At 44.4% G+C, this 26,974-nt stretch overlaps 2 protein-coding genes across 13 annotated transcripts in view; one reads left to right on the top strand and one right to left on the bottom strand.

Annotated features, from left to right (window-relative positions):
• STXBP5L (syntaxin binding protein 5L) overlaps positions 1-18,759 on the top strand; it is a 285,752-nt gene extending 266,993 nt beyond the window's left edge. Inside the window, exons 23-26 of the mRNA XM_084835365.1 lie at positions 8,042-8,207; positions 9,132-9,243; positions 15,333-15,553; positions 17,650-18,759. Coding sequence (XP_084691491.1) covers positions 8,042-8,207; positions 9,132-9,243; positions 15,333-15,553; positions 17,650-17,691 — 541 coding nt within the window. The 3' untranslated portion in view covers positions 17,692-18,759. The remainder of the gene's footprint in view (positions 1-8,041; positions 8,208-9,131; positions 9,244-15,332; positions 15,554-17,649) is intronic.
• An 867-nt stretch (positions 18,760-19,626) lies between these two features.
• POLQ (DNA polymerase theta) overlaps positions 19,627-26,974 on the bottom strand; it is a 196,084-nt gene continuing 188,736 nt past the window's right edge. For 7 of the 12 annotated variants that reach the window (XR_014787900.1, XR_014787901.1, XM_084835355.1 and 4 more), the window contains 2 exons: positions 21,484-21,599; positions 19,628-20,955 (listed from right to left, as the gene is read on the bottom strand). Coding sequence is in view for 7 of the 12 variants with exons in the window: in XM_084835355.1 (XP_084691481.1) it covers positions 20,842-20,955; positions 21,484-21,599 (230 nt within the window). In the remaining 5 variants the exon portion in view is untranslated. Of the gene's footprint in view, positions 20,956-21,483; positions 21,616-26,974 lie in introns of those variants that run through there. The other 5 variants (XR_014787899.1, XM_084835354.1, XR_014787897.1 and 2 more) reach the window with 3 other exon arrangements.

Genomic DNA, 26,974 nt, shown 5'->3' with positions numbered 1-26,974 from the left:
GTGCCCGGCAGTCCTAGAGGAACAACTGAGTAGTCCTTCTTAGGAGAAGCCGTGAAAACCACAGAAACCCTTTAAAAAACTACAAGTTGCTGCAGTGGACAAAAAGGAACTGAGTGGGAAGTGGGAGCCACACCTTGGAGCACATGCAGAGGGTGGGGTTTAAAGCTCACCCACTTAAGGCTCTGCACAGCTCTAGAAAGTTCCGAATGACTGTTTTGCACAAGTGCATAATCCATGTTTGTAACAGGAGGCTCACTCTATGGCAGAGGAGGCTTGCTGAGGTGGTTAACAGGTATTTTTCATCTTGGTGCACCAACCTTTGGTACATCACTGTGACCAATTTACTAAACATTTTGCAGATAAAACTGCTTGCATTTGCTTTGACATGGAGGATGATATTTTAGAGTGGAATCAGAGGTGGTCATTGCTGGGGCTCCATCTAGTCATTTGATAGATAGTTTTCAGCTTCTATGGATGTGGATAGTCTGTTTGGACAATTGAGACATGCCAGTAGAATCCTTGACATTGCAGCTGATTAGAGCTGCTAGACTGAGTCTTCCTCATTGGGTCTCTAATGTAGTGAATACCTCAACTGAGGAGGGTGTAGTATTTGTGAATCCTTTTAAATAGACAATGGTCTATAGACAATGGTCTTGTAATTTTTTTAAAGCAAGTTTAACAACTACTGCTCAGTGTCAAATTGTATTTCCTAGGCAATGTGTTCAGCATGTGGTGGCATCTCAGCTTCAGGTATTCCTGGATGAAACTGATTATTTGGATCCTTTTCAGTCTGGGTTTAGGTCCCGTTTTGTAAGGGAAACTGCTTTGGTGGCTGATCTCTACCCTGAGATAGATGCAGAGATCAGAGTGCAACCCTGCTGATCCGCTTGTGCCTCTCAATGTCTTTTGATACCATTTTTAATACCTTATTGACCATGGTAATATTTTGGGACATTTTGTGAGGAAGGGATGGGTGGGGCACTGTTCTACGGTGGTTCCATTCATTTCTGTGGAGCTTCATGTTATTCCAACCCACTCCACCCCTGCTGGGATAGGTCATCTAGAGATCTGGGCTAAAGTGTCACCAGTAACATGATGATAACATTCCCATCATATGCTTGAAGTCAATTCAGGCATATGAATTGAATAGATGGGGGTGAACAAACTAAACCAGATAAGTTGGAGGCATTGTTGGCCAGATGGGCTAGCAAGCTGGGAATAGATATTCACCCTGTTCTGGACAGAGTTGAACGAGAGAACCCTGAAACAACAAGCGTACAGATTGGGGGACACTCCTGTTGCTTTCCCTGGAAAGCAACAGGTGGTGGCTGTGATGAAGAGTGCTTTTTACCATTTTTTGCTAGCTGGAACCCTTCCTGGAGAAGACAGATCCTTACTTTAAAAACAGTCCAAAATTTCAGTTGGTGCAAAATGCTGTTGAGTGGTCCTTGAAGGCTGGAGCATCTTATTCCATCTGTAAATATGTGTTGTGTATTTGTTTCTGGGCTTAATTTAAAGTGTTTGAAAGTCCTAAATGGACTAAGATGAGGTTATCTGAGAAACTGCCTACTCCCAAATTAACTGGCTCAGTGGAAGAGCACATGTTTTTCATGCAGAATGTCTCAGGTTCCAGTCCCTGGGTTGGATCCAGAATCTGCCTTCCGCAAGAAGAAGGAAACTTATGTGAAAAGGCTCTGCTAATGGAAGGTCCCTCTGACTGATTTTTGGGGATCTCCCCCCTCAGACTCATAGCTTACCCCATTTGAAGGGGGCTGGAGGGGTTGCCGTGGGATTGGGGAAATTCACTTCCATCAGCACAAACCACATGGCATCTCTAGATAGGGCTGGAAAAGCAGTTCACTGGAGAGCCGCTGCCAGTCAGAGTAGATAATACTTAGCTAGATGGATCAGAATAAAGCAGCTTCCTATGGCCTTCAGAGGCCACACTTATGCCCCACCTATGCATGATGTCAGGCAAGCAGATACAAGACAGGGCCTTCTTGGTGGTGGTGCCAAGGTGTGCCTCAGTCTTTCAGAGAGGTGCTTCAACATGCAACACCAAAGGTCAGGGGCATCATTGGGGGGGCACCTCAGCACAGGCCCCAGATTTTTTGCACTGCACCCCTGATCTTTTGAGCTATCCTAATTGCCATTTTTTTAAACATTTTCCCATTGGAAAACAAAAATGGCCATAATGTTTTTAGCTTATATGATAAATACATGGAATTTGGGGACCTGCCAGCCCCCATAGAGATGGCTGAGCCTGCCAAATTTCAGACAGTTAGGCCTAGTGGCTTTTGTGCTTGCCACAGGTAAAGTTTGCTTTTTCCAATAAAATGTGTCAAAGCAAAGAGCTATAATTTCTTTGTTCTTCCACATAAGTGTATGGAATTTGAAAACCTGGCAACCCCTGTGGAGCTGATGGAACCTGCCCAATTTCAGGCAGTTATGTCCAGTGATTTTATGCTATTTGCTATTTTCAAGAAAAGTTTGCTATTTTCAAGAAAATGTGTCAAAGCAAAGAGCTATTTATTGATTAAATTGATTGATTGATTGATTGATTGTGCTTCCACATATGTGCATGGAATTCGGGGACCTGGAAGCCCCTATAGAGATAACTGAGCCTGCCAAAGTTAGGTCTAGTGGCTTTTGTGCTAGCCACAGGTAAAATTTGCTTTTTCCAAGAAAATCAGTCAAAGTAAAGAGCTATAATTTTTTTGTGCTTCCACATAAATTCATGAAATTTGGACACCTAGCAGCCCCTATGGAGCTGACTGAACCTGTTTCAGACAGTTCGGTCCAGTGGCTAGCCATGTGTAAATTTTCCTTTTCTCAAAGTCTAAAACAGAAAGTAAAAACTGTCAAGCCACACAGGAGATTAGAGATCCTAATCAGAAGGTGTTTGAGATGACCATTAGGCGGTCACTATCCCTAATCTCTGGTGTAGAGGTTTTTTGAGGTGCAAACCCCCCCCCCACACTTTTTTTTTCTGCTCTTACAGGCCCACTGATGTGAGCTTGCCTGCAATGAAATGTTGAAGCGGGAGAAGGAAGGGAAGAAAGAGCACTATGTGAATTACTGGTATTTCACACAGCATCTGATTTTACTGCCCCAAACTGGAACCTTTGGATTCTGCATAAGTTTAGTAGCTTCAGTGCAGCAAAGGATCTAATCAGTCTCCACAAACTTCTTTCTCCCACTCCACTTTAATTTCTCCTAAATAGCTGTAGGACTCAATCCCAAAGGGAGGGTTAGGACTATGTGGCTTCATAATCAACAAACTGCTGGGGCCTTTAAATACAGTTTTAAAAAAGCTAGAAAAAGCCCTCAGCCACCTCACCTCATAAAGTTCATTTAAGTACATGCAATTCTTACAAACCCTCCACAGCCTCCTAAATTCCTCTGAAGTACCACCTCTCTGAAAGGAGCCACTTGGCTTAGGGAATTCACTCTACCCCCCCCACCCCCGTGCACATTTCCAATCACCATTCTTCTTTTCTTCTTCCCTCCCCTATCCTGTTCTTTTTTTCTTTCTCTTCTTTATTGCACCCAGAGCATATCTTGGGGAATTCTTAAAGAGAATTCTCTTCGGTGGGCAAGAAAAGTTCTGAGAAGTTCTTCCTAAGCCTTTGAAAAAGGTGGGTTCACATGGTTGCAGAGAAACAAAACTGGGGCTGTTTTGTTTGTCAGTTTCCATTATCCAGCTGAAATGTAAATAAATTCTAGGCATGTTTATCCTTCAGAAACTTTGCAGGTTTCTTGCCTGTGGGACACCTCTAATGACCTGTGCATTTTCTTACAAATTTACCCGAAAACTATTGAGGAAGGGGCGAATGGCAGGTAAAACAAATCACTCCCTCCCCCAAACTGGAGAACTCCCCTTCCATATGAACTGCTGCACCTATCCTTCTGAAACTTTGCTGGTTTCTTACTTAGGGACGACTGTAGGCTGTCTGTAATTTTCAGAACAATGAAAAAGGAACATAGGGAGTTGTAAATATGTCCTCTTTTGGAGACCTCAAAATATGAAGGCCACCCTTGCACAAAAACCCTTGTGGCTATCATTCTGAAATTTGGCAGACATGAGCTGTTCTGACGCGGCAATGAATCCTGAAATTTTTATCCAGTCCTTCTAAGGAATAAAAAACGTTATTGGCAGTTCCCTTTAATATAATATAAACCCTACACCTAGGGGTGTACGAACCCCACTTACCTGGGTCTGCTGGGGGGTCTGTGGGGGGGGGAGGAAATCTGGTCCTCCCCCCAGAATCCTCCCTGGCCAGCTCCGCTCTGTGACAAGTCCACAGAGCCGCCAGCTGGGACTGGCCACTACCAGACGTCCGGCTGGTCTTCGTCCGCCAATGATGTCCAGCGTAGCGTAGCAGACACCATTCGTGTCCCTGCTCTTTACCATAATAGGCTACGTAAAGATTTACTTAGCCTATCACACCATGATAGGCTAAGTAAAATTTTACATAGCCTATCATGTTAAAGAGCAGTGACGCAAATGGTGTAGCGGACGCCATTTGCGTCCACAGTCTGGCGATACGGCAATATTGCTGGGTCTTCGGAGCCGGTGGCAAGGAGGATACGCCAGCGAGGACTTTGTGCTGGAAGACAAGGTAGGAGATCCGATCCTCCACGGACTTCGGGGGGCCAGATTCAATAGAATCTGGCTTCATTGGGGTCAGTGGAGGATTTCTCCAACCTGCACCTACTTTTCTGACATTGGGCAGGTGAAATCCCCTTCTAGGGGGCTACTATGCCTGAAATTATCCAGTTTTGACCAAAGGAAAAAAAGTTACAGGTTTTTTTTCTAATTTCCCATGGTAGTGTACAGGAAGCATAAAGACTCATTTTTCCAAACCTTAATTCAGGTTTGGTGCTGAGCTGAAGTGGTCCGACTACAAATTGGCCAGAGCAGAAGTGGGATGTTTTCCAAAATGCTGCATTGGGGTCTGAGTTGAAGTGGGGTGGGGGGGTTAGTGCACAATTCTTATGTATGTATGTATGTAATCGATACACGCAAGCACATTGAATGCCCGCACACACACATTAGATGTGTCCTTAGACTCGTATATGTGTGTGTGTGTGTGTGTGTGTGTATGAGCAAATTTATGTTATGGGACTGTGCCCCGGATCTTTTAGGACCCTAGCAACGCCCCTGCCAAAGGTTATGATTTGTATATTACATCTTAGTTATTGCACCATGGCAAGCAAACTGCCACTGGCCTTCCGAATTACTCTCCTTTTTTTTCCTTATCTCTATAAGGGAAAAAAAAACCTTTTTTCTAGTCCTTAGGGCTACAAATGTAAACTTGAAAGTATTTGAATAATGCCTGGTGAAAGTTCAGAAGCTAGTGGGGAGTTGCTGAGTCTCATTAGGATTTTCAGGGATCCTAATGGAGTGGGGCTTTGGTGCATAGATCCTTGTCCTCGCCATTGGTTCACAGAAGAGGATATACAGTCAGGGCTAGAAATATTGGAACAAGGTTAACTGTTTTGGCAGTTGGCCTCTGTACACCACCACATTGAAGTTGAAAGGAAACACACCCAGAGGGGAGCGAAGTCCAGCTGTAATTCAAGGGGTTTGACAAAAGTGGGGCACTAACCATTCAGGGAGTACAGCCAGTGGCATACACACATCCCCATCGTGGGTGGCTCATAAGTGATGGAACAAACCAACATCATTTCAAACTTAACGATCGCCATTAATACCTGGATGAAAATCCTGTGCAGTCAATGACTGCCTGAAGTCTGGAACCCACAGACGTGACCAAATGCCGAGTTTCCTCCCTCGAGATGCTTTGCCAGGCCTTTACTGCAGCTGCCTTCAGCTGCTGCTTGTTTGTGGGTCTTTCTGCCTTCAGTCTTGTTTTCAGTAAGTGAAAAGCATGCTCTATTGGGTTGAGATCAGGTGACTGATTTGGCCATTGAAGAACATCCCATTTCTTTGCCTTCAGGAACTCTTGGGTAGCTTTTGCTGTATGTTTTGGGTCATTATCCATCTGCAGTATGAAGTGGTGTCCTATCAGTTTGGCAGCATTCGGCTGAATCTGAGCAGAAAGTATAGCCCTGTACACTTGAGAATTCATCCTGCTGCTTTTATCAGCAGTCAGGTCTAGGGGTGCACGAAAGCCACTTACCTGGTCTTGCAGCTTGCTTCGCGGTGGGGGGGAGGCGCTTCGCTGCTCCCCCCGAAGTTCAGGCCGGGGGGGAGGCTTCCCGCCTCACCCGGCCGAAATTCAGGCCGGGGAGGAGGCGCCTCGCCTCGCCCGGCCGCGAAATAAAAAGTAAAAAAAAAAAAACGCCCCCGTGATAGGCTACGTGACGATTTACGTAGCCTATCACGGCTAGATCTGCAAAGTCAGCCGTGATAGGCTACGTTAATCGTCACGTAGCCTATCACGGGTGACTTAAAAAAAAAACAAACGCGTACGCAAATGGCGGCCCCCATAGGGAGCCGCCATTCGCGTTCCTTATTTGGTCGCTGTAGTCTACGTAAATCTTTACGTAGACTACGGCGAAAGTAAGGGCAACACAAATAGAATTTCTCCCCGAAACTACTTCAGGGGGCCGAATACCTTGGTGCTCGGCCCCCCGAAGTTTTGGGGAGAAATTCTCCCCCATCCCTAGTCAGGTCATCAATAAACAGTGACCCGGTTCCGTTGGCAGCCATACATACGGTTCCGTTGGCATGCCATAACGCTGTCTCCACCATGTTTGACAGATGATGTGGTATGCTTTGGATCATGAGCTGTTCCTTTCCTTCTCCATACTTTTCTCTTCCCATCATTCTGGTACAAGGTAATCTTGGTTTCATCAGTCCAAAGAATCTTATTCCAGAACTGGGCAGGCTTTTTTAGGTGTTTGCTGGCAAAGGCTAATCTGGCCTGTCTGTTCTTGAGCGTTACTAGTGGTTTACACCTTGTTGTGAAGCCTCTGTATTTACATTCATAACGCCGTCTCTTGACAATGACATGTCTACCTCCAATGACATGTCATGTTGACAATGACATGTCTACCTCCACAAGAGCGTTCTTGACCTGGCTAGATGTTGTGAAAGGGTTCCTCTTCACCTTGAGCAGCCTTCTGCGGTCATCCACTTTAGTTGTCTTCCGTGGTCTTCCAGGCCTTTTGCTGTTGCTGAGCTTGCCAGTTCATTCCTTCTTTTTCAGGATGTTCCAAACTGTGTATTGGCCACTCCCAATGTTTTTTGCTATCTCACTGATGGGTTTATTTTGTTTCCTCAGCCTAATGATGGCCCCCTTCACTCACATGGACACCACTTTGGACCTCATGTTGGGAATTCCAGTGAACAGCTACCAAATGCAAATGTAACACTCTGAACCACCTTCAGGCCTTTTATCTGCTTGATTGGTCATGGGGTACCCAGGAAACAGGCCACACCTGGCCATGCAGCTGCTTGTCAGCCATTTGTTCCATTACTTATGAGCCACCAATGATGGGTGTGTGTGTATGCCACTGGCTGTACTCCCTGAATGGTCCCTGAATGGTACTTCCACTTTAGTCAAACCCCTTGAATTACAGCTGAAAGTCCTGACTTGGTTCCCATCTGTTTCCTTTCAACTTCAGTGTGGTGGTTTACAGAGGCCAACTGCCAAACCTGTTATCCTTGTTCCAATATTTCTGGCCCTGACTGTATGCAGTTTCCCATAATTCCTACAAGTCACAGGATTCTGTGCAGCATTTGGGTTCTGTGTTCTGTGCAGCATTTGGGTGCCATAATGTAGGATTTTGATCAAAAGGAGATATTTTACCTGGGATTGAATGGGATGGACAGAAGTTGAATGGGATGGACAGATAGCTTTAAATGACACTCAGACACAAGTCGCAACGTTTTCAGAGGAATTTATTCCAAAATAAGTATGCATATACTTATGCAAAATAAGTATGCCTTATTCATTTTGTTTGCATTCAAATTGCATTTAAACAGCTTACAGGGTTCAACTGACAATGTGTACTGCATACAATACCATATTTTCATTCTAATGTAGAAAATATGCCTGTTTCTCTTCAGTTTACCCAGCCTCCGCCCATTGCTAGATGTTAATTATTTGCCTCCAACAGAGATGAGGATTGCCCGGACATTTTGCTTTACCAATGAAGGACAAGCTTTGTATCTTGGTTCTCCCACAGAAGTCCAACGATTGAACTACAGCCAGGAAATGTTTGAGAATCTGCAGGTGAGTCTTGAAACATTGACAAGCAGTCTCTGTGAGAGCTGCTAGAAAAAGACAAAACCATGGAGTTCAATTCCAGAAATTGTTCAGTGGAACTGGATTTTCCATCCTTTTTCTGACAAACACCCCAAAACATGATTCAAAATCCATCACAGATTCTGGACACCCAGGTCTGAGAGTGCCACCTAGAGCACACAGAATGCTTCTCTATGAGTTCATATTGCAGACTCTTCCAGTAAAATTTGTCCTCTATACCGAGAAGGTCTGAGGAACCGCAAGAATAGTTTGAAAACCACATGCAGACATGCCCTTTTTCTTGTTGCATATGGATAAAGCTAGGTTTGCCTTCTCTGGCACAGAAACCCTATTCTCACCTTCATAATCACATGTTTAGTGAACACAAGGAGAGGAAATGGCTCATACGTGCTGTCTCTGTCTTGATGGCAGCTGACAAAAATGGGGAGTGGTGGTTGAAATGTTGATGCTGAGCTGCCAGTTAACTGTCCCTGTTTATCATTGGTTTGATGGTGGATTGTTAAAAGTATTAGCCTTGTGTGTGTGTTTTTTCTTAAGCAAAACGCAACCTACAGCAATGGAGTGCCATATTGGCATCCCTGTCCATCCCCCTAAATGATGCTTTACCATTTCAGCATCATTTCCGAGGCATTCCTGGTTTTAAAAAAAGGACCCCCCACCAGCCCCATGCTTAATATACTGTATTATATTTGAAGGAAAAAATACTTTTGGGAAGTCATCCCTCAATACAAGACAATAAGAGTATTATGGATCAGTAATCATAAGCATGGATCAGTAAATAAAAAAGAGAGGGAAGCCATCCCATTTGATATTGAAATACATTGTAGCAATCTGCTGCAATCTGCTTTTCTTCTGTTTAAAATGGTTTTGTTTTGCTTTGCTTTTGTCCAGGACATGCTTGGGGACTTGTTCACTCCTGTGGAAACCCCTGAGGCTCAGTACAGAGGATTTTTGAAAGGGCTGTTTGGTGGAACTGGTGGAACACTTGATAGAGAAGAGCTCTGTAAGTGATCTCTTCATATTCATATCACATACATAAAGGCAAAGAAAAGTAATTTGAGGGGGAAAGACAAGTTGCTTGCCTGTCACTGTAGTTCTTCAAGTGATCATCTCTGCATTCACACATATGGGCTCTGTGGCCACACAGAACCTAATCTGGGAAACTTCTATAGCTAAGGAATTTTCAGCAGGAATCCTCCCCAGTGTGCATGTCCCTAACGGATTCCCTCAGTTTCTTGAGAATGACAAATGCAACCTCAAAACTAAGAACATAAAGTCCAGCATTCTGTTCACACAGTGGCCAATCAGGGGGTTGTGGGGAAACCCTCCCACCCATGTTCCCCAGCCTTTGATACTGGAGGTAGCACCAGTAGCCGTTGATAGCCTTTTCCTCCAGGAATTTGTCCAGCCCCCTTTTAAAGCCATCCAAATTGGTGGCCATCATTACATGCTGTGGTTGCAAATTCCATAGTTTAACTATGTGCTGTGTACTTCCTTTTATCTGTCCTGAATCTCTTGCCAATCAGCTTCATGGAGTTCTAGTATTATGAGAGAGGGAGAAAACTTCCTCCCTATCCACTTTCTCCACACCCTTTTGTACACCTCTATCATGTCTCCCCTTACTGTCTTTTTTTCTAGGGACAATCTTAAGATAGGGGAGTTGCTCCAGCCCTATTTTAGTTGCCCTTTTCTGTACTTTTTCCAACTCCACAATATCTCTTTTAAGCTGCAGTGCCCAGAACTGTAAACAGTATTCTAAGTGTGATCGCACCATAGATTTAAGCGGGGTTTTATCTTGACATTTTTGTTTTCAGTGCCTTTCCACGTTATGCCTAACATGGAATTTGCCTTTTTCACAGCAGCCACACATTGGGCTGATATTTTCATTGTGTTGTCCACCACAACCCCAAGATTTTTTTCTTAGTCAGTCACTGTTAGCTCAGATCACATCAGGTTATACTTGAAGTTAGGATTTTTGCCCCAATGTGCATCATGTCACACTTGCTTATATTGAATTTGCCATTTAGATGCCCATTCTCTCAGCTTGGAGAGATCCTTTTGGAGCTCCTTGCAATCCCATTTTTTTAACCACCCTAAATAATTTGATGTCATTGGCAAACTTGGCCATTTCACTTTTCTCTCCTAATCATTTATTAATAAGTTGAAAAGCTTATCAGGTCCCTGTGAGACCTGATAAGCTTTTCCACTGCTTACATCCCTCCATTGGGATAATTTACCATTTATTCTTACTCTCTGCTTTCTGTTCTTTAACTAGTTACTAATCCATAAGAGGACCCCTCCTCTTATTCCATGACTGCTGAGTTTGCTCAGGAGTCTTTGGTCAAAAGTGTTTTGGAGGCCCAAACAAACAATGTCTACCAGATCACCCCTGTCCACATGTTTATTGACACTTTCAAAGAACTCTTAAAGGTAGTGAGACTAGACTTACCTTTGCAGAAGCCATAGTTGATTATTTTTCAGCAGGGCTTGTCCTTCTAAAATTCTTACTAATTTTATCTTTAATAATGCTTTCAACCAATTTGCCTGGAACAGACGTTAAGCTAACCAGCCTGCAATTTCCCAGATCCCCGCTGAATCCCTTTTAAACATTGGTGTTATATTGGCCATTCTTCATTCTTCTGGTACAGAGGCTGATCTTAGGGACATGCTACAGGTTTTTGTTAGAAAATCAGCAATTCTATGTTTGAGTTCTTTAAGAACTCTAGGATGGATACAGTGATTTATTAACTTTCAAGTTATCAATAAGGTGGAGAACTTCATCTGAGAGAAACTGAGAGAAAACTTGGTATCAACATCAATATCGACACCAAAGTGGGGGAAGTGGGTGGGTTATGTGAATGCACAGATGACCACTCAGAGAACTACAGTTACATGCTTTCTTCTTCATGTTCTCTGTGCATCATACATATGGGTGAATATCCTGACTTACCGGAGGTGGGTTGGTGTCCTATTGCAACACAGCATGTCCAAATAAGCAGTGAGCACATCAAGTTGGTAGTGGCCAATGAAAGTGAATGGCTTTGACCATGTAGCCACCCTACATAGTGCAGGAAGGGAGACTTCTTTCCCAAACACTTTCCCAAACCAGCCAATTCATAGGCTAATCACCCAGGAAGACAATCTGTGCAATGATACCAGGAGTCCTTGCCGCTTGCAGATGCACAGATGAGGTGACTGGTGAAACGATTCAGTCCTCGATGTATAAAAAACTAGTGCCCTCCAACCATCCAAGGTGTGAAGGGTGGACTCGAAGAAAGTAGACGGAGATGGAAAAAGGGCTGGGTGAATGATGCTTTGACATCAGAGTCATTGAGGAGCCTCCCACAACTGCTGAATTGTCTGCAGCAAGGCCGGTAGGAGCAGGATTGCAATGGAAGCAGAATCTTCAGAGTAGACCGCATCCAATATGGAATCTTTCACCCTCATGACTGGTTGTTGTGTTTCTAAACTGAGCGACTGCAGTCTTCAGAGTATTTGTTCTGAAAACAGACCCATGTCTTCATATGGAGAAGTTGGAGCCTGATTGCATACTGCTGCATTCAGCAAAGAAGTAGACGGTGCCATAGGATGTCACATCCAATTGATAATCATCCCATTCCAGGTGACAGGACAAGCCTCTAGACTCCAGGAGACTCTAGATACCTGCAGTGATGAGGTGGTTAGAGTAGGGACAGAGCATGAACTCAGATGTAGCGTAGAGAGGGATTGCTCTGAGGAAACAGCAACCACTCATTCCGGCAAAGGTTGTGTGACTGACAGAGGCAAAGGCAATCTTGCCAACAGGAGCAAAGTTGGAACCGAGGGGAGCATTGGTGGCATTGCGGTTTGTAGCATGATGGCACAGGTGAAGGAGCCAGGAACAAGCCTTGGTCTGGTGGAGGCTGAGACACTGTTGCTGATGGAACACGTTTGCACTGATCTGGAGAAACACTGTAGAGTAGTGAGGATGACCCTAATAATATTCGTCCCTTGCCAGTCCCCCATACCTGCATTGTGGTTCCTCCCAATAGTAATCACACTGGGGCAGTACGTCCCAAGCAGAATGTCAGTCCATATCCAGGAGTGGAGAATAGGATCTATATATTGGTCATTCATGCTACCTGGAATTCCAGTCCCTCCGACTGGATGAACAGTAACCCGAGAACATCAAGTCCGGAGATCTTCTCTGACTGAGCAATCAGTGACCATACTGCGAGGAAGATAGACTCCAGAATCTGGTGCCAGAATCAGAACTCCATTCTAATTTTGCCTTCTGACATAGACACAATCAGAATAGGATCCTGCTGTAAAGGGCTCCTTGGCAGCCTCTCTCAGTCTAATCCAGTAGCCAAGTCCAGACACAGACAAAGGGATTCTTTTCAAAGCTTTATTCCTTTTTTACAACTTAACACCTCTACTATTAGCGACTAGCTATGAGCAACAGGGTACCTATGCCCTCAGTTGGAACAGTTGGTCCCCGTTTGAAGGAGAATCACTGGCAGACCCTGAACTTATGGGCTAGGGAGAGTCCCTCCCCTTTTCCTTTGGATCCTCTGGGCGCAACTGTTGTTTGCGCGTCAAATGGGCACTACGCCTCCTTTCCGTGCCCTCCATTTGGCGCCGCTCCCTACGTTGGCGTCGCATGTCCAGCAAGTCTTCTTCCCGTGCTGTCCCACTCCCGGGACTGCTATCCATGCCAGGAATGCCGGTGGGAGGAATCTCTGCCAGCTGTTGGCCCTGGGAAGGATGAGCGCACTCCTCTCCCAGGAGCGGCTGCTCCACCTCAGAATCAGAACTACTCTGGGATTCTATGGACTCAGTGTCCACCCTGACACCTGCACTGATTCAACCCTTGGTATTGGCTTTGTAGGTTGGGAGCACATTAGAATCAGCAAGTCCAATATTGGCGATGGAGCAGGTATGGTTGATGGTACTTTCTGTCCCGACACAGTCAGGTTTGGCGTCAGATCCATTGCCAGTCCTGACTACCTCCTTCTTCATTTTCTTCCTCAGTTCTGAAGAAGATTTTTGCACTTGGGCCTTGTTTGTTTGTTTTTTAAACTGTTTTTTATGGCCCGAGAGGGGGAGAAGCGGATCCCAGGCCACCACTCCACTGGCGGCGGTGGTGGGTCTTCCGACACCTGTGTCATAGGGGGCTGGTCCACCACTTCTGGGTAGGCTGACCATATTTCCTTCAGACAAAAATGGGATATTGGGATGACAAAAACGGGACGGATCAAAGTGAATGTAGGGAAGAGAGAATCTCTGAGGGCAGAATGATGGTAGAATCAACAGTAAGACCCTCCTGGCTCCCACACACTGAATGGGGCTTAGCGACCGCCTCTTGAATTCCCCGCCACTGCAGACAAGCAAGGGGGCGGCGTCTGATCGTCGCTACCTCAAGAAGCCTGGCCCCGACTGGATAAAGTAAATGGAACTTCCTCTTTCGTCACACTAGTAGTTTTACTGCACGCATTGATTAGCATAGAGCCTTATGAGAAACGCATTCAGTTTTTACAAAAAATTAAAAACGGGACAAAATTGACATTTATATTAAAACGATGGGACGGTCGGGAATAAGGATGGACGAAAGTCCCTTACCTGGTCCCGCAGCTTGCTTCGCGGTGGGGGGGAGGCGCTTCGGTTCTCCCCCCGAAATTCAGGCTGGGGGGGAGGCGCCCCATCCCTCGCCGCCGAAATTCAGGCCGGGGAGGAGCGCCCCGTCTCCCTGGCCGCGAAATAAAAAAGTAAATGTAAAACACACACACACACGTGATAGGCTACGTAACGATTTACGTAGCCTATCACAGCTAGGTTTCCAAAGTCAGCCATGATAGGCTACGTAAATCGTTACGTAGCCTATCACGGGTGACTTTGGGGGAAAAAAAATGCGTATGCAAATGGCGGGCCATTTGTGTTCCTTATTTGGGCCCGGGTAGTCTACGTAAAGATTTACGTAGACTACGGCGAAAATAAGGGCAACGCAAAGAAGGGCAATGTAAATCTTTACGTAGACTACCCGGGCCCAAATAAAGAACGCAAATGGCGGTGCCCATGGGCACCGCCATTTGCGTACGCGCTTTTTTTTTCCCCAAGTCGCCCGTGATAGGCTACATAACAATTTACGTAGCCTATCACGGCTGACTTTGGAAATCTAGCCGTGATAGGCTACGTAAATCGTTACGTAGCCTATCACGTCTGTGTGGGGTTTTTTTTTTACCTTTACTTTGTAATGGCGGTGCTGGCCGGTCAGAAGACCGGCCGCCGCTGAACCGCTGCCGGGACCCGCCGCCGAGAGGGACATTCGAAGGACGTAAGTCCCATCTTGGGGGGTGGGGTGGAGAATTTCACCGCCAATTTTGGGGGGCCGAATGCATTGGCATTCGGCCTCCCCGAGATTCGTGGAGAAATTCTTCGCCATCCCTAGTAAGGAATTTGAATAAAACGGTACTGTCCCATTTAAAACGGTACTTATGATCAGCCTACTTCAAGAGCTTTTTTGCAGAGAACAGCAAGACACACAGACTGTCCATCAGCAGGAGGAAGCTCGCTGCCACAGCGTGCACACTTTTGAAAAGGGTCCCTTAAATTGCGGAGATCACTAACGAAAATAACAATCCCCCCCCAAAAAAAACAGTCTAGCAAGAAGAAATGAAAGGACAGAAAGAGAAAGACAGAATAAAAACACCTCAGCCATTCATGAAATGTTTGTATAAGAACAGTGAACAATGAGAGAAGTTCCCACTGAGGCTGCCACAATGATGGTCGAAAGTGAACTGAGGGCATAGGCTGGAACACATGTGTACTGGGATGGTGGGGGAGGGCTTGCGCTGAAAATTCCTCAGCTATAGAAGTTTTCCAAATGAGGCTCTGCACAGGCGCAGAGCCCATATGTGTGATGCACAAAGACCACAAAGGAAAAAGTGGAATAAAAGTAAATTGATGAGTGCCCTTTTTGAAGTACTTTCTGAATTGTGTAAATCGTTCCCCCTTTACAAAAAATACTATTGGTACTTAGCTGGGGGCGGCGGGGGCGGTGATTTCAGAAGCCCAAGAAAATACTTTTAAGTCTGGTCTGGCTTCCATTTCCAGTTGGTGAGGCTACAGCAGGAAAAGCATCTCGTAGTCTTGCTCAGCATATCCCTGGATCAGGTGGAGTTGAAAGTATGAAAGGAGCTGCAGGAGGAGCAATTGGAGATCTGGCTCGTGCACGCCTTGCTCTTGATGAGAGGGGACAGAAACTGGGAGAATTAGATGAAAAGACCGCAAGAATGATGGCGAGTGCGGAAGCTTTCTCCAAACATGCACATGCGGTCAGTGTTGGTCTTGGACAAAGAATGAGGCCGCTTTTTCTTCCATTGTGAAAATTTCCAGAGGGGTACTCATGAAGCATATTGTGGCATAAACCTTTGTGTGATCAAAAAGGCAAAATATTCTCCTCACTATAATTATTATTTATTTAAATAATTGGTTTATATTTATTTCTGCATTTTTATCCTGCTTTTCAATTATTGTCTCCCAAAGCAGCTCACAGCAGTTAAAAAAAGAGAGACAGGCCCTGCCATCAGGCTTACCAACTAAAGACAAACAAGGGAAGGGGAGTGGAGTGGAGGGAAAAGGTATAGGAGAGAGATCCATTTTTCAAGGCCACATTTTCCATAAAGAATCTCATCTTAGTGACAGAAAACATCTAACCAGCCCAAGCCACTCAAGAGGCCATCTGAAGGACGCCCCTAAGAAATAGCCCCAAATCCACTAATAAAAATGCCACGAAAGAGTGAGCAAACGTTTGGGTTTGCGTTTATCCACACTCCTAAGATGGGGGAAGAGATAGCAGACTTGATTGTATACATTGTCTACTCAAAAATAAGCCTCATTGAATTCAGTGGGACGTACTACCAGGAAACAGGGCATAGGAGCAGGGCTTTGTTAAATTAGGCTCTAATACACTGTTTCAAAGTTGGTGGATTGCACCTTATAGAATCCGACAGTCTGCTTTATAAACAAACTTTTAAGTTTCGTTAAAGAGGCTTTTCTACAGAGCTCTCTCAGGCTGTGGCCTCGCTCTCCCCAAGCCAGAAACAGTGGGTGTTTCCTTACCTACTTTCTGATTCCTCCCAGGAAGCCCAACCCATGCAGTTCCTTCATATTGTGACAATCACTCCCAGCATTCCTAGTTAGCCACCCCCGTGCTAGTTGGGGGGGTGACGGGAGTTGATGTCCAAAGCATCTGGTGGGCACTAGGTTTGGGAAGACTGCTCTACTAACTGTTGTGCAAGTTTCATGTGCCATCCAGGATCGTGGAGACACACACACAATGGCTGATATTTGAAAATATAAAAGCCAACAAAAATAAAAGCCAACGATCTGTTCTGTCCCCCCTCCTTTGCAGTTCAGACCGCCTCCGTGGCCGAGAACTATGCTACAGCATAGATGCAGAACCTCTTTCAGCCCACAGGCAGAATTCAATTTCAGAGAAGCTCTCAGTGTTGGGCAGTGCCAGCTTAAGGGCACAATCTTATGGGTTGCGTCCTTGTTGGACAGAAACTTCTCAGAGGCTGCCCTGCTGGGCTGCTACCAGCAGGAGCAATGGAAGCAATGGTCGCCTCTCATAGAATAGTAGGGTTAGAAGGGGCCTATAAGACCATCGAGTCCAACCCCCTGCTCAATGCAGGAGTCCTGCTTTGTTTTTCCCCTTTAGACGGGCCTCTGAGCCCATTTAGCAGTGTGCTGGCATGGGTGGGACGGGGCTAGGCTGCTTTTATTTCTTACCTTTCCTATCTCCTCCCCTCCCCTCCCTGCCCACCACAGTAACCCCTTTCATATCTCTCCAAGGTCCTCCTTTGTGACAGGTGCCTCAGCTGTGAGAGGTTGCAGGGAAGGAGTGGATTCTATGGCCTCAGAGCCGTCCAGGATTCCTCTCTAAAGTTCTAACTGCTTGTAAGACCTTAGGAAATGGGGAAAAAACTGCACACCAAAACACCAAATGATCAGTAGTTGGGGGAAAGGGGAAAGGAGCCTGGTAACAGCTGGATTTTATATTTTGAGAAATCAGCCTTCATGGGAATGCTGAAGGGCTGGCCTTCTTACTGAAGGTTCTGCACCCCTGTGCTTAGGCCATTTTAAAGGTCTTACTGAAGGTAATTCAAGATCTTGTCTACCCTGCTTCAGTGATGAGAACTCCCTGACTGCCACACCAGCGCTGAAGACTTTCTAGGAACGCTCTCTCTCATCTGGAAGTAAGAAAGGAATACTATCCAGAAATAGCCAATGGCAGCTGCTAGCCTGATTTCAATTGCCTCTGAATGTGGGTGGATGTGGGCCTATGCTGCAAATTGTCAGGTCACAATGGTAAACATCTTTTATCATATTTGTGCCACTTGACTAATGTTATTTTCTACCCCTGTAGGTTATGCTGAAGTACAAAGACAAAAAATGGTATCAGTTTTGATTCTTAACCATGAAGCAGCACCTCAGTGTACAGAGAACAGAAGTCAAAGGAATAGTCTGTATTCTGAAAATTCAATGGGAAGGCACAAGCCACTCTTTCTCCTTGGAAGCTTTTTCCTCTTTTAGAGAGAAGACTTTCTGAGACTTATGTGTGGTGGATCTTTGCAATCTATCTGCACTGAGTCTTTTCCAAATGATCTATAATCTTTAACAAGTTTACTGGCCTTAGGCAAGAACTGTGTGGAGGACTGTTGCTGATTTAAAGTATCATGTACAAACTAGATGGTTAACGTAGCTAAACTGAACAAAACTTTGCATGCCTAATTGATTTCTTATTAAAACAGCATGTTTAACGAACAAACTGAGAAAAAGGGATTTATTTTCAAGTTCCACAAAGAAATAAATAGGAAAATGTTTGTTTTAAAAACAGGTTGGAAACAAAAATGAAATAAAAATATTTCAAGTGTATTGCTCTCAATAGAAGATGAGCTGCATTTCCCATGTTTCATAGTTATTTTCTGTAGACAATCTTAGTCTGATAACACTTCTGCATTTCATTAGTAGAAAAATAAAGCAACATTAAACTTCTGTGGCCAAATTACAGTTTTATTTATGTGATGTCTACTGAGCTCAATATTGTCAGCCTTCCCCCCCCCCCTGCTTTTTGTAATACCTTGCCTAATGAAGAGATCTTGAAAACTTGCACATTTTTTGTGACCTTTGAATTGGCCTAATATAGATTTGGGTCTATAAGAATGAATAACCTTTGCTGGCATTTTGGGCATTACAATGTAAGTTTATAAATACTAGTTGCTTTTCTCAGTATTAGTAGTGGAAAACAGATAGTAACTCCAGAGTCTTGCAAGTCATTTCACAAAAACTAAGATAAATATTCTTCTTTTCTTTATAGAAATGGGCTGGTCATTTATTTGTTTGTTTATAAATAACAAGTCTGTACCATCCTTCGGCTGAAATGGTTCCTAGGGATTTACAAACATCATCACAGTATAATTTACTGCAAGGGATCCCAACCTTTTTGGACCTGCAGAACATTTGGGAATTTGAGAAACTGCTGTGGGCACCATTACAAAATGGCTGTGGATATGAGTCACACAATGGCTGCTGTGGGAGTCTGGCTAGTCAAAAAAAGGTGGGGTTTCACTAGGGTTTCACTATCAGAAATAGTGAGGATAGAAGCTGGGAGGGAGGAGGAACTAGCAAGGCAAAGGGGCAGAGGGGAGAGAAAGAGCAAGGCTAGAGGCTGGAAGGGGAAGAAACTGTGAGTTAAAGAGGTGGGGTGGAGAGGGAGAGAAAAAAGACTACCCTAACTTTTCCTAGGATTTTATTTAAAAAAATTTTTTTGAAGGCGGCAGGGACTGGAGAGCTTTGGGGCTGCCCATGGAGGTCACTGCAGGTGCAATGGCACCCATGGGCGCCACATTGGGAACCCCTACTTTACTGTCTCCTCTGTTCACTAGTTTCTACCCCAAAAAGTGATTATGAAGAGCTCCAAAACTATCTCACAAACTGGGTAAATGGGCAAGAATAGTAAATGTACACTTTACAGTGTAATTAAACAAGTGCAAAGTGACACACATTCAGACAAAAATCCTAACTTCACATATACATTGATGGGGTCTGAGCTGGCAGTGACTCACCAGGAAAATGATCTCAGAGTTGTGGTGGATGTTGACCCAGTGAAAATGTTGACCCAATATGTGGCACATGTGAAAACAGTGTATTCCATGTTAGGGATCTTTAGGAAATAAAACTGACCATATATGTACAACCACAAAATGAAAAAGTTCAGGGAAGATGGATTCATCTTTGATAATCAAAGTAAAAATTTCAAATACACAGCTCATTTATATTATATACTTCTTCTGTGAGGCACTGTGTTGTTCTCATTTTTTCAAACAAGGCTCCAGAGAAGAAAAGTGTTATACAAATCTGTTTATTATGTATATAATGATACATTAAGTTAACTTCATTTACAAACAATTTATTTTTAAAAGGCTAGCAGGAAATCCACGGAATCACAGGATGTTACCGGGGCTACACAGGATTTGAAATGAAAAATGAGGCAGAGGAAGTTCATTTCCTCAAAGGAAGTGAACAAAGTTAATAAATTTTACAGACATAGAAGAGAAGACTTTAAGCCCAATCGGATAAAAATACTTTTACTACAAGATCAAAAGACACAATAGGCAGACAGTTCCAGCAATGGACTATTGCAGACATAAACTTTCCGGAAATCTTGTACACAACAACAAGGCTGTTTATATACTGCATCCTCCACTGTGCATATGGTGTAACATGTGATATGCACGTATGCCCAACTCCCAAGTTACTTGCAAAATAGGATGTAAACATCACAGAAACCTGAGCTACAGCTGCCCCATATAATAAATATGCATTCGCACATCACAATAAGCCAGAACTCTAAAGAATGCATCAGCATGCTGGTGTACACTGCCTGATTGCTACTGCAGATGTTCCATCTGTTGTTTGCCCCAGACAAGCCAAAGTCATAAGCCAGGGACTGAGGAAAGACAAGTCAGAGTTCTTAGTTCACACGTCACGATAAACAAAACATGGAAGGAAGGTCTGTAGCCACTTGCAGGAGGAGCCAAGTAGGAGAAATTGAGCAGTGTGCATGATCATGCCGGCTCGTTCTTTGGAATTCTGCCTTATTGTGAAACATGAATGCAGCCAGAGTGAAATCTCTGGAAAATTAACATGAACTGACCCTATCTCGCACAAGAGGCTTCTATAGTGACAAAATAGAAAAAAAAAAATCCTTTCCCGGATCCCAGATACATTGCATCTGAAAAAGTTGACATCACATTAATTTTTTAAAAAAGTTTTTAGAATATTGTTAACGTCAGATAAATAATGAATTACTTGGCTTTACAATCATTAATATTTTAATCGGAATTAATTTAAATACCTTGTTTAAATTTAAGCATTTCATTGTAATTTTTAGTTACGCAGGGTGACCTCTTAGATGTTTGCTTAGGTTAATTCATTTAGAGGTTAAGACACATCTGAGAAATCACCATTAAAAAAATAAATGTCCAGGTAGAACATGGTAGAAGTCTTGAATTTCCCTGTAGAGTTGGGTAGTATGGTACAAACTTCTATTTCATGTTTACAACTCCAGCTCTTGCAGGTCTCCCCAGCTAGGCCCAGCTTTGACTTTTACCAAAAGTTTCACTGAAAGTTTTACAGAATTTTCCATTTCATGCTTAACAATACGTGCCACCTAAAACATGACAGACACACAATTGGAAGTATCAGTGTCAATAAAGAGTAGCAAGGGCCACACAGTCTAGTTCAGCTTATCAGATATGTAGAATGTCTGAAGGACATTTGAAGAGGCCTTTGAAGAAGGCTGATTCTGGGGCGGGGGGCGTAATTACACACGGAACCAAAACTTTCAAATGTCAATCCATTTTCTGTCCCTCTGTACCCACAGTTTTTAGAAAATCGATGAATCACAGTCCAGGCCTTTGCCTGGTAAATGGCAACTTGCAGCACAGTAAAAAGCCAACTCAAATTTCACCGTGTTCACTGCTGTGAACACAATTTCTGTGTAAAATGAGAAGGGGAGATGTAAATCTCAACGCAGGGTATTATTGTGGATTGGAGACCAGCAACAAGTCTGAACAGCATACGTTTATCACTTCATAATTTTAATGTTCACTGCTGCCAATATTGGTGAACTCAATATTCACTCAAGCCACTAAGAGTAAAGCATTCCCAAGTTTGCAGGAGAATTCAGCCCTCATACCTGAATCAAGCTGTCTTCTGCAACCTCATATAGAAGTTCATCATGCAGCTGGAGTATGAAGAACCCTCCACATCTGGGATATATCAGCTGCCTTGTTTCTGTCCTTTCTGATTTTCCTAGACAGAATGAAACCTAAACAATGGCTCTTACAAACCTTCATAAAAAAGTCAATGTTTAGATTACAAACAAGTTTATGGTATCTAAAGACAGATAATTATTGTTGTATGACTAATACAAGACTCTAAAAACTGGGAAGAGCAACATTTTCTGAACAGGTCTTGACCATCAGAGGGTCTCAAATCCAAGCTGGCTGAAGCATCATCACCCCACACTAGGGATGGTGGAGAATTTCTCCCCAAAACTTCGGGGGGCCGAGCGCCAACGTGTTCGGCCCCCCGAACAAGTTTCGGGGAGAAATTCTCTGCACCCCCCGCCCCATCCCGGGACGGGACTTACCTTTGGCGAATGTCCCTCCCGGCGGCAGGTCCGGCCGGCGGTTCGGCGGGTGTTCGTCCGGCGCGGGAGCGGCAGCCGGTCTTTTGACCGGCTGCCGCCGCCGCCATTCCAATCAAAGAAAAAAAACGAAAAACACCCCCGTGATAGGCTACGTGACGATTAATGTAGCCTATCACGGCTAGATTTGCAAAGTCAGCCGTGATACGCTATGTAAATCGTCACGTAGCCTATCACGGGTGACTTAAAAAAAAAAAAAGCGCGTACGGATAATGGCGGCCCCCATAGGGAGCCGCCATTCGCGTTCCTTATTTGGTCGCTGTAGTCTACGTAAAGATTTACGTAGACTACAGCGAAAATAAGGGCAACGCTATTTGCGTTGCCCTTATTTTCGCCGTAGTCTACGTAAATCTTTACATAGACTACAGCGACCAAATAAGGAACGCGAATGGCGGCTCCCTATGGGGGGCGCCATTTGCATACGCGCTTTTTTTTGTTTTTTTTAAAGTCACTCGTGATAGGCTACGTGACGATTAACGTAGCCTATCACGGCTGACTTTGCAGATCTAGCCGTGATAGGCTACGTTAATCGTCACGTAGCCTATCACGGGGGTGTTTAAAAAAAAAAAACTTTTGAGTTCGCGGCCGGGCGAGGCGAGGCGCCTCCTCCCCGGCCTGAATTTCGGCTGGGCGAGGCGGGAAGCCTCCCCCCCGGCCTGAATTTCGGCCGGGCAAGGCGGGAAGCCTCCCCCCCCCGGCCTGAACTTCGCGGGGGGAGCAGCGAAGCGCCTCCCCCCCACCACGAACAAGCTTCGAGGACAGGTAAGTGACTTTCGTCCACCCCTACCCCACACACACACACACACTCCGAAATATGTATTATTTATGTGTAGTTTCAGCTTTCATTTATCAGCAAACATATATTTTGAGAAGTGCATAGGATGAAGTCAGGAATCCAGGCCAGAGATCAGGCATCAAACTGAGGATCATGAGAGTATTTGGACTGTTGGGTGGGGCACAGCACAACAGAGGGCCAAACCTTGAACTCCTGGAACTCGGAACATTCAAGTGTTCACCGTTGCTAGAGAGCTTCAATTTTGCCACGCTAGGAGGGTCCTATGGGTCAGATTTTCAAGCTGACTTGATACAATCCAGCCTCCAAAGATTGGTTTAAACTAAAATAAACCAGGTAGATGAGATATAAGGGACATATTTAATTTGCAGTAATTTGTATACATTTATCCTGAAACGTTTCAGCTGTATCCATATTTGTGCTGATTAGACTCAATTTTTGAACTTGCACCATATTCTTAGTTCTTATTCTTCTGAACTTGTACCATATTATCTAAAAAACCTCTGCACTTTAGAAAAGAGGCAGAAAAGGCCCCCATTTTCACCTTAAAATAGAGTTATTTTCTCAGGAGGATTTTTTCATCATTTATGGGGAGGGTTTGCAGTGCCCCAAACCTTTTAAAGAGTGATTTTGCTCTACAAAGTGTCCTACCAGAGGGGTGCCCTGCTTCTTATTTCTAATATTGTTTCTTATTTCTAATAAGAATTAATATTCTAATATTACATACAAAAAAATCAATATAAACACCATCAAAGATACCATCAATATGTTGTTGTTGTTCAGTCGTGTCCGACTCTTCGTGACCCCATGGACCATAGCACGCCAGGCCTTCCTGTCCTGCGCTCTCTCCCGGAGCGTGCTCAAGTTCATATTCATTGCATCCGTGATGCTATCTAGCCATCTCATCCTCTGCCGTCCCCTTCTCCTTTTGCCTTCAGTCTTTCCCAGCATCAGGGTCTTTTCCAGGGAGTTTTCTCTTCGCATTAGGTGGCCAAAATATTGGAGCTTCAGCTTCATTATCTGTCCTTCCAATGAGCACTCAGGGTTGATTTCCTTTAGGATGGACTGATTTGACCTCCTTGCAGTCCAGGGGACTCGTAAGAGTCTTCTCCAGCACCACAGTTCGAAAGCATCAATTCTTCGGCGCTCAGCCTTCCTTATAGTCCAGCTCTCACAGCCATACATTACTAATGGGAAAACCATAGCTTTGATTAGACGGACCTTTGTCGGCAAGGTGATGTCTCTGCTTCTTACTATGCTGTCTAGGTTGGCCATAGCTTTCCTCCCAAGGAGCAAGCGTCTTTTAATTTCATGGCTACAGTCACCGTCTGCGGTGATCTTGGAGCCCAAGAAAGTAAAATCTGTCACTGCTTCCATTTCTTCCCCTTCTATATGCCAGGAAGTGATGGGGCCAGATGCCATGATCTTAGTTTTTTTAATGTTGAGTTTCAAACCAGCTTTTGCACTCTCCTCTTTCACCCTCAACAAGAGGCTCTTGAGATCCTCTTCGCTTTCTGCCATTAGGGTGGTATCGTCTGCATATCGGAGGTTGTTGATAATTCTCCCAGCAATCTTAATTCCGACCTGTGATTCATCCAACCCAGCATTTCTCATGATGTACTCTGCATATAAGTTAAATAAGCAGGGTGACAATATGCAGCCTTGTCGTACTCCTTTCCCAATTTTGAACCAATCGGCTGTTCTATGTCTGCTTCTTACTGTTGCTTCTTGGCCCTCGTACAGGTTTCTCAGGAGACAGGTAAGGTGGTCTGGTACTCCCATCACTTTAAGAATTTGCCACAGTTTGTTGTGATCCACACAATCAAAGGCTTTAGCGTAGTCAATGAAGCAGAAATAGACATTTTTCTGGAATTCTCTTGCTTTCTCCATGATGCAGCGAATGTTGGCGATTTGATCTCTAGTTCCTCTACCTCTTCTAAACCCATCTTGTACTTCCGGTAGTTCTCGGTTCGCATACTGCTGAAGCCTAGCTTGTAGGATTTTGAGCATCACCTTGCTGGCATGTGAAATGAGCGCAATTGTGCGGTAGTTTGAACACTCTTTGGCGTTGCCCTTCTTTGGAATTGGAATGTAAACTGACCTTTTCCAGTCTTGTGGCCACTGTTGAGTGTTCCAGATTTGTTGGCATATTGAATGCAGCACTTTAACAGCATCATCTTTTAGGATTTTAAATAACTCGGCTGGAATACTGTCATCTCCGCTAGCTTTGTTGTTACTAATGCTTCCTAAGGCCCACTTGACTTCACTCTCTAGGATATCCGGCTCAATTTCAGTGACCGCACTATCATGGCTATCAGGGACCTTCAGATCTTTCCTGTATAGTTCTTCTGTGTATTCTTGCCACCTCTTCTTAATCTCATCTGCTTCTGTTAGGTCCCTGCCTTCTTTGTCCTTTATCATGCCCGTCTTTGCACAAAACGTTCCCTTGAGATCTCCAATTTTCTTGAAGAGATCTCTCGTCTTTCCCATTCTGTTGTTTTCCTCGATTTCTTTGCATTGTTCATTTAAGAAGGCCTTCTTGTCTCTCCTTGCTATTCTCTGGAACTCTGCATTCAGTTGGGTATATCTTCCCCTTTCTCCCTTGCTTTTCACTTCCCTTCTTTCGTGAGCTACTTGTAAAGCCTCATCAGACAGCCACTTTACTTTCTTGCATTTCTTTTTCTTTGGGATGGATTGAGTTGCTGCCTCCTGAACAATGTTACGGACCTCCGTCCATAGTTCCTCAGGCACTCTGTCTATCAGGTCTAATCCCTGAAATCTATTCCTCACCTCCACTGTATATTCATCAGGGATATGATTTAGGTCATACCTGAACGGTTTAGTGGTTTTCCCGACGTTCTTCAATTTAAGCCGAAATTTTGCAAGAAGCAGCTCATGATCTGAGCCACAGTCAGCTCCAGGTCTTGTTTTGACTGACTGTATGGAGCTTCTCCATCTTTGGCTGCAAAGGACATAATCAATCTGATTTCGATATTGACCATCTGGTGATGTCCATGTGTAGAGTCGCCTCTTGTGCTGTTGGAAAAGAGTGTTTGCTATGATCAGCGTGTTCTCTTGGCAAAACTCTATTAGCTTTTGTCCTGCTTCATTTTGTACACCAAGGCCATGCCTGCCTGTTATCCCGGTGATTTCTTGACTTCCTACTTTAGCATTCCAATCCCCTATGATGAAGAGGACATCTTTTTTTGGTGTTAGTTCTAGAAGGTGTTGTAGGTCTTCATAGAACCGATCAACCTCAGCTTCTTCGGCATCAGTGGTTGGGGCATAGACTTGAATTACTGTGATGTTGAATGGTTTGCCTTGGATTCGTACTGAGATCATTCTATCATTTTTAAGATTGTACCCCAGTACTGCTTTTCCCACCCTTTTGTTGACTATGAGTGCTACTCCATTTCTTCTAAGGGATTCTTGCCCACAATAGTAGATATGATGGTCACCTGAATTAAATTCGCCCATGCCTGTCCATTTTAGTTCGCTGATTCCCAAGATGTCGATGTTCAATCTTGCCATCTCATGTTTGACCACCTCCAGCTTACCTTGATTCATTGATCTGACATTCCAGGTTCCTAAACAATATTGTTCTTTACAGCATCGGATTTTCTTTTCACCACCAGACACATCCACAGCTGAGTGTCCTTTCGGCTTTGGCCCAGCCGCTTCACTCTTTCTGGCGCTACTTGGAAATACCCTCTGCTCTTCCCCAGTAGCATATTGGACACCTTCCGACCTGAGGGGCTCATCTTCCGGCGTCATATCTTTTAGCCTTGTGATACGTTCCATGGGGTTTTCTTGGCAAGAATACTGGAGTGGGTTGCCATTTCCTTCTCCAGTGGACCACATTTTGTCAGAACTCTCTGCCATGACCTGTCCTTCTTGGGTGGCCCTGCACGGCATAGCTTATGGCTTCACTGAGTTACGCAAGCCCCTTCGCCACAACAAGGCAGTGATCCATGAAGGGGACCATCAATATACCTTTCTATAATTTGAGAACCCTGGATGTTTTCCCCAGGGGCACTGGATGGCATAACGTGGTGCAAGTATTGAATTGTCTCAGGGCATACTTTGTTCGGTTGGCCTGATCTTCAGATTTGTCATGCTGCAGTACACCAAGTGCCCTGTGGGAGCCATAGCTTACCAATTGGGAGCTTACGAATGTAAGACATT

Source organism: Heloderma suspectum, chromosome 2 (assembly GCF_057233095.1).
Source record: "Heloderma suspectum isolate Gila_16-S chromosome 2, 16-S_ref, whole genome shotgun sequence".
NCBI classification, from domain to species: Eukaryota; Metazoa; Chordata; class Lepidosauria; order Squamata; family Helodermatidae; genus Heloderma; species Heloderma suspectum.
The sequence above is the reverse complement of the archived record's forward strand: the minus strand, read 5'-3'. Positions and strand labels throughout refer to the sequence as shown.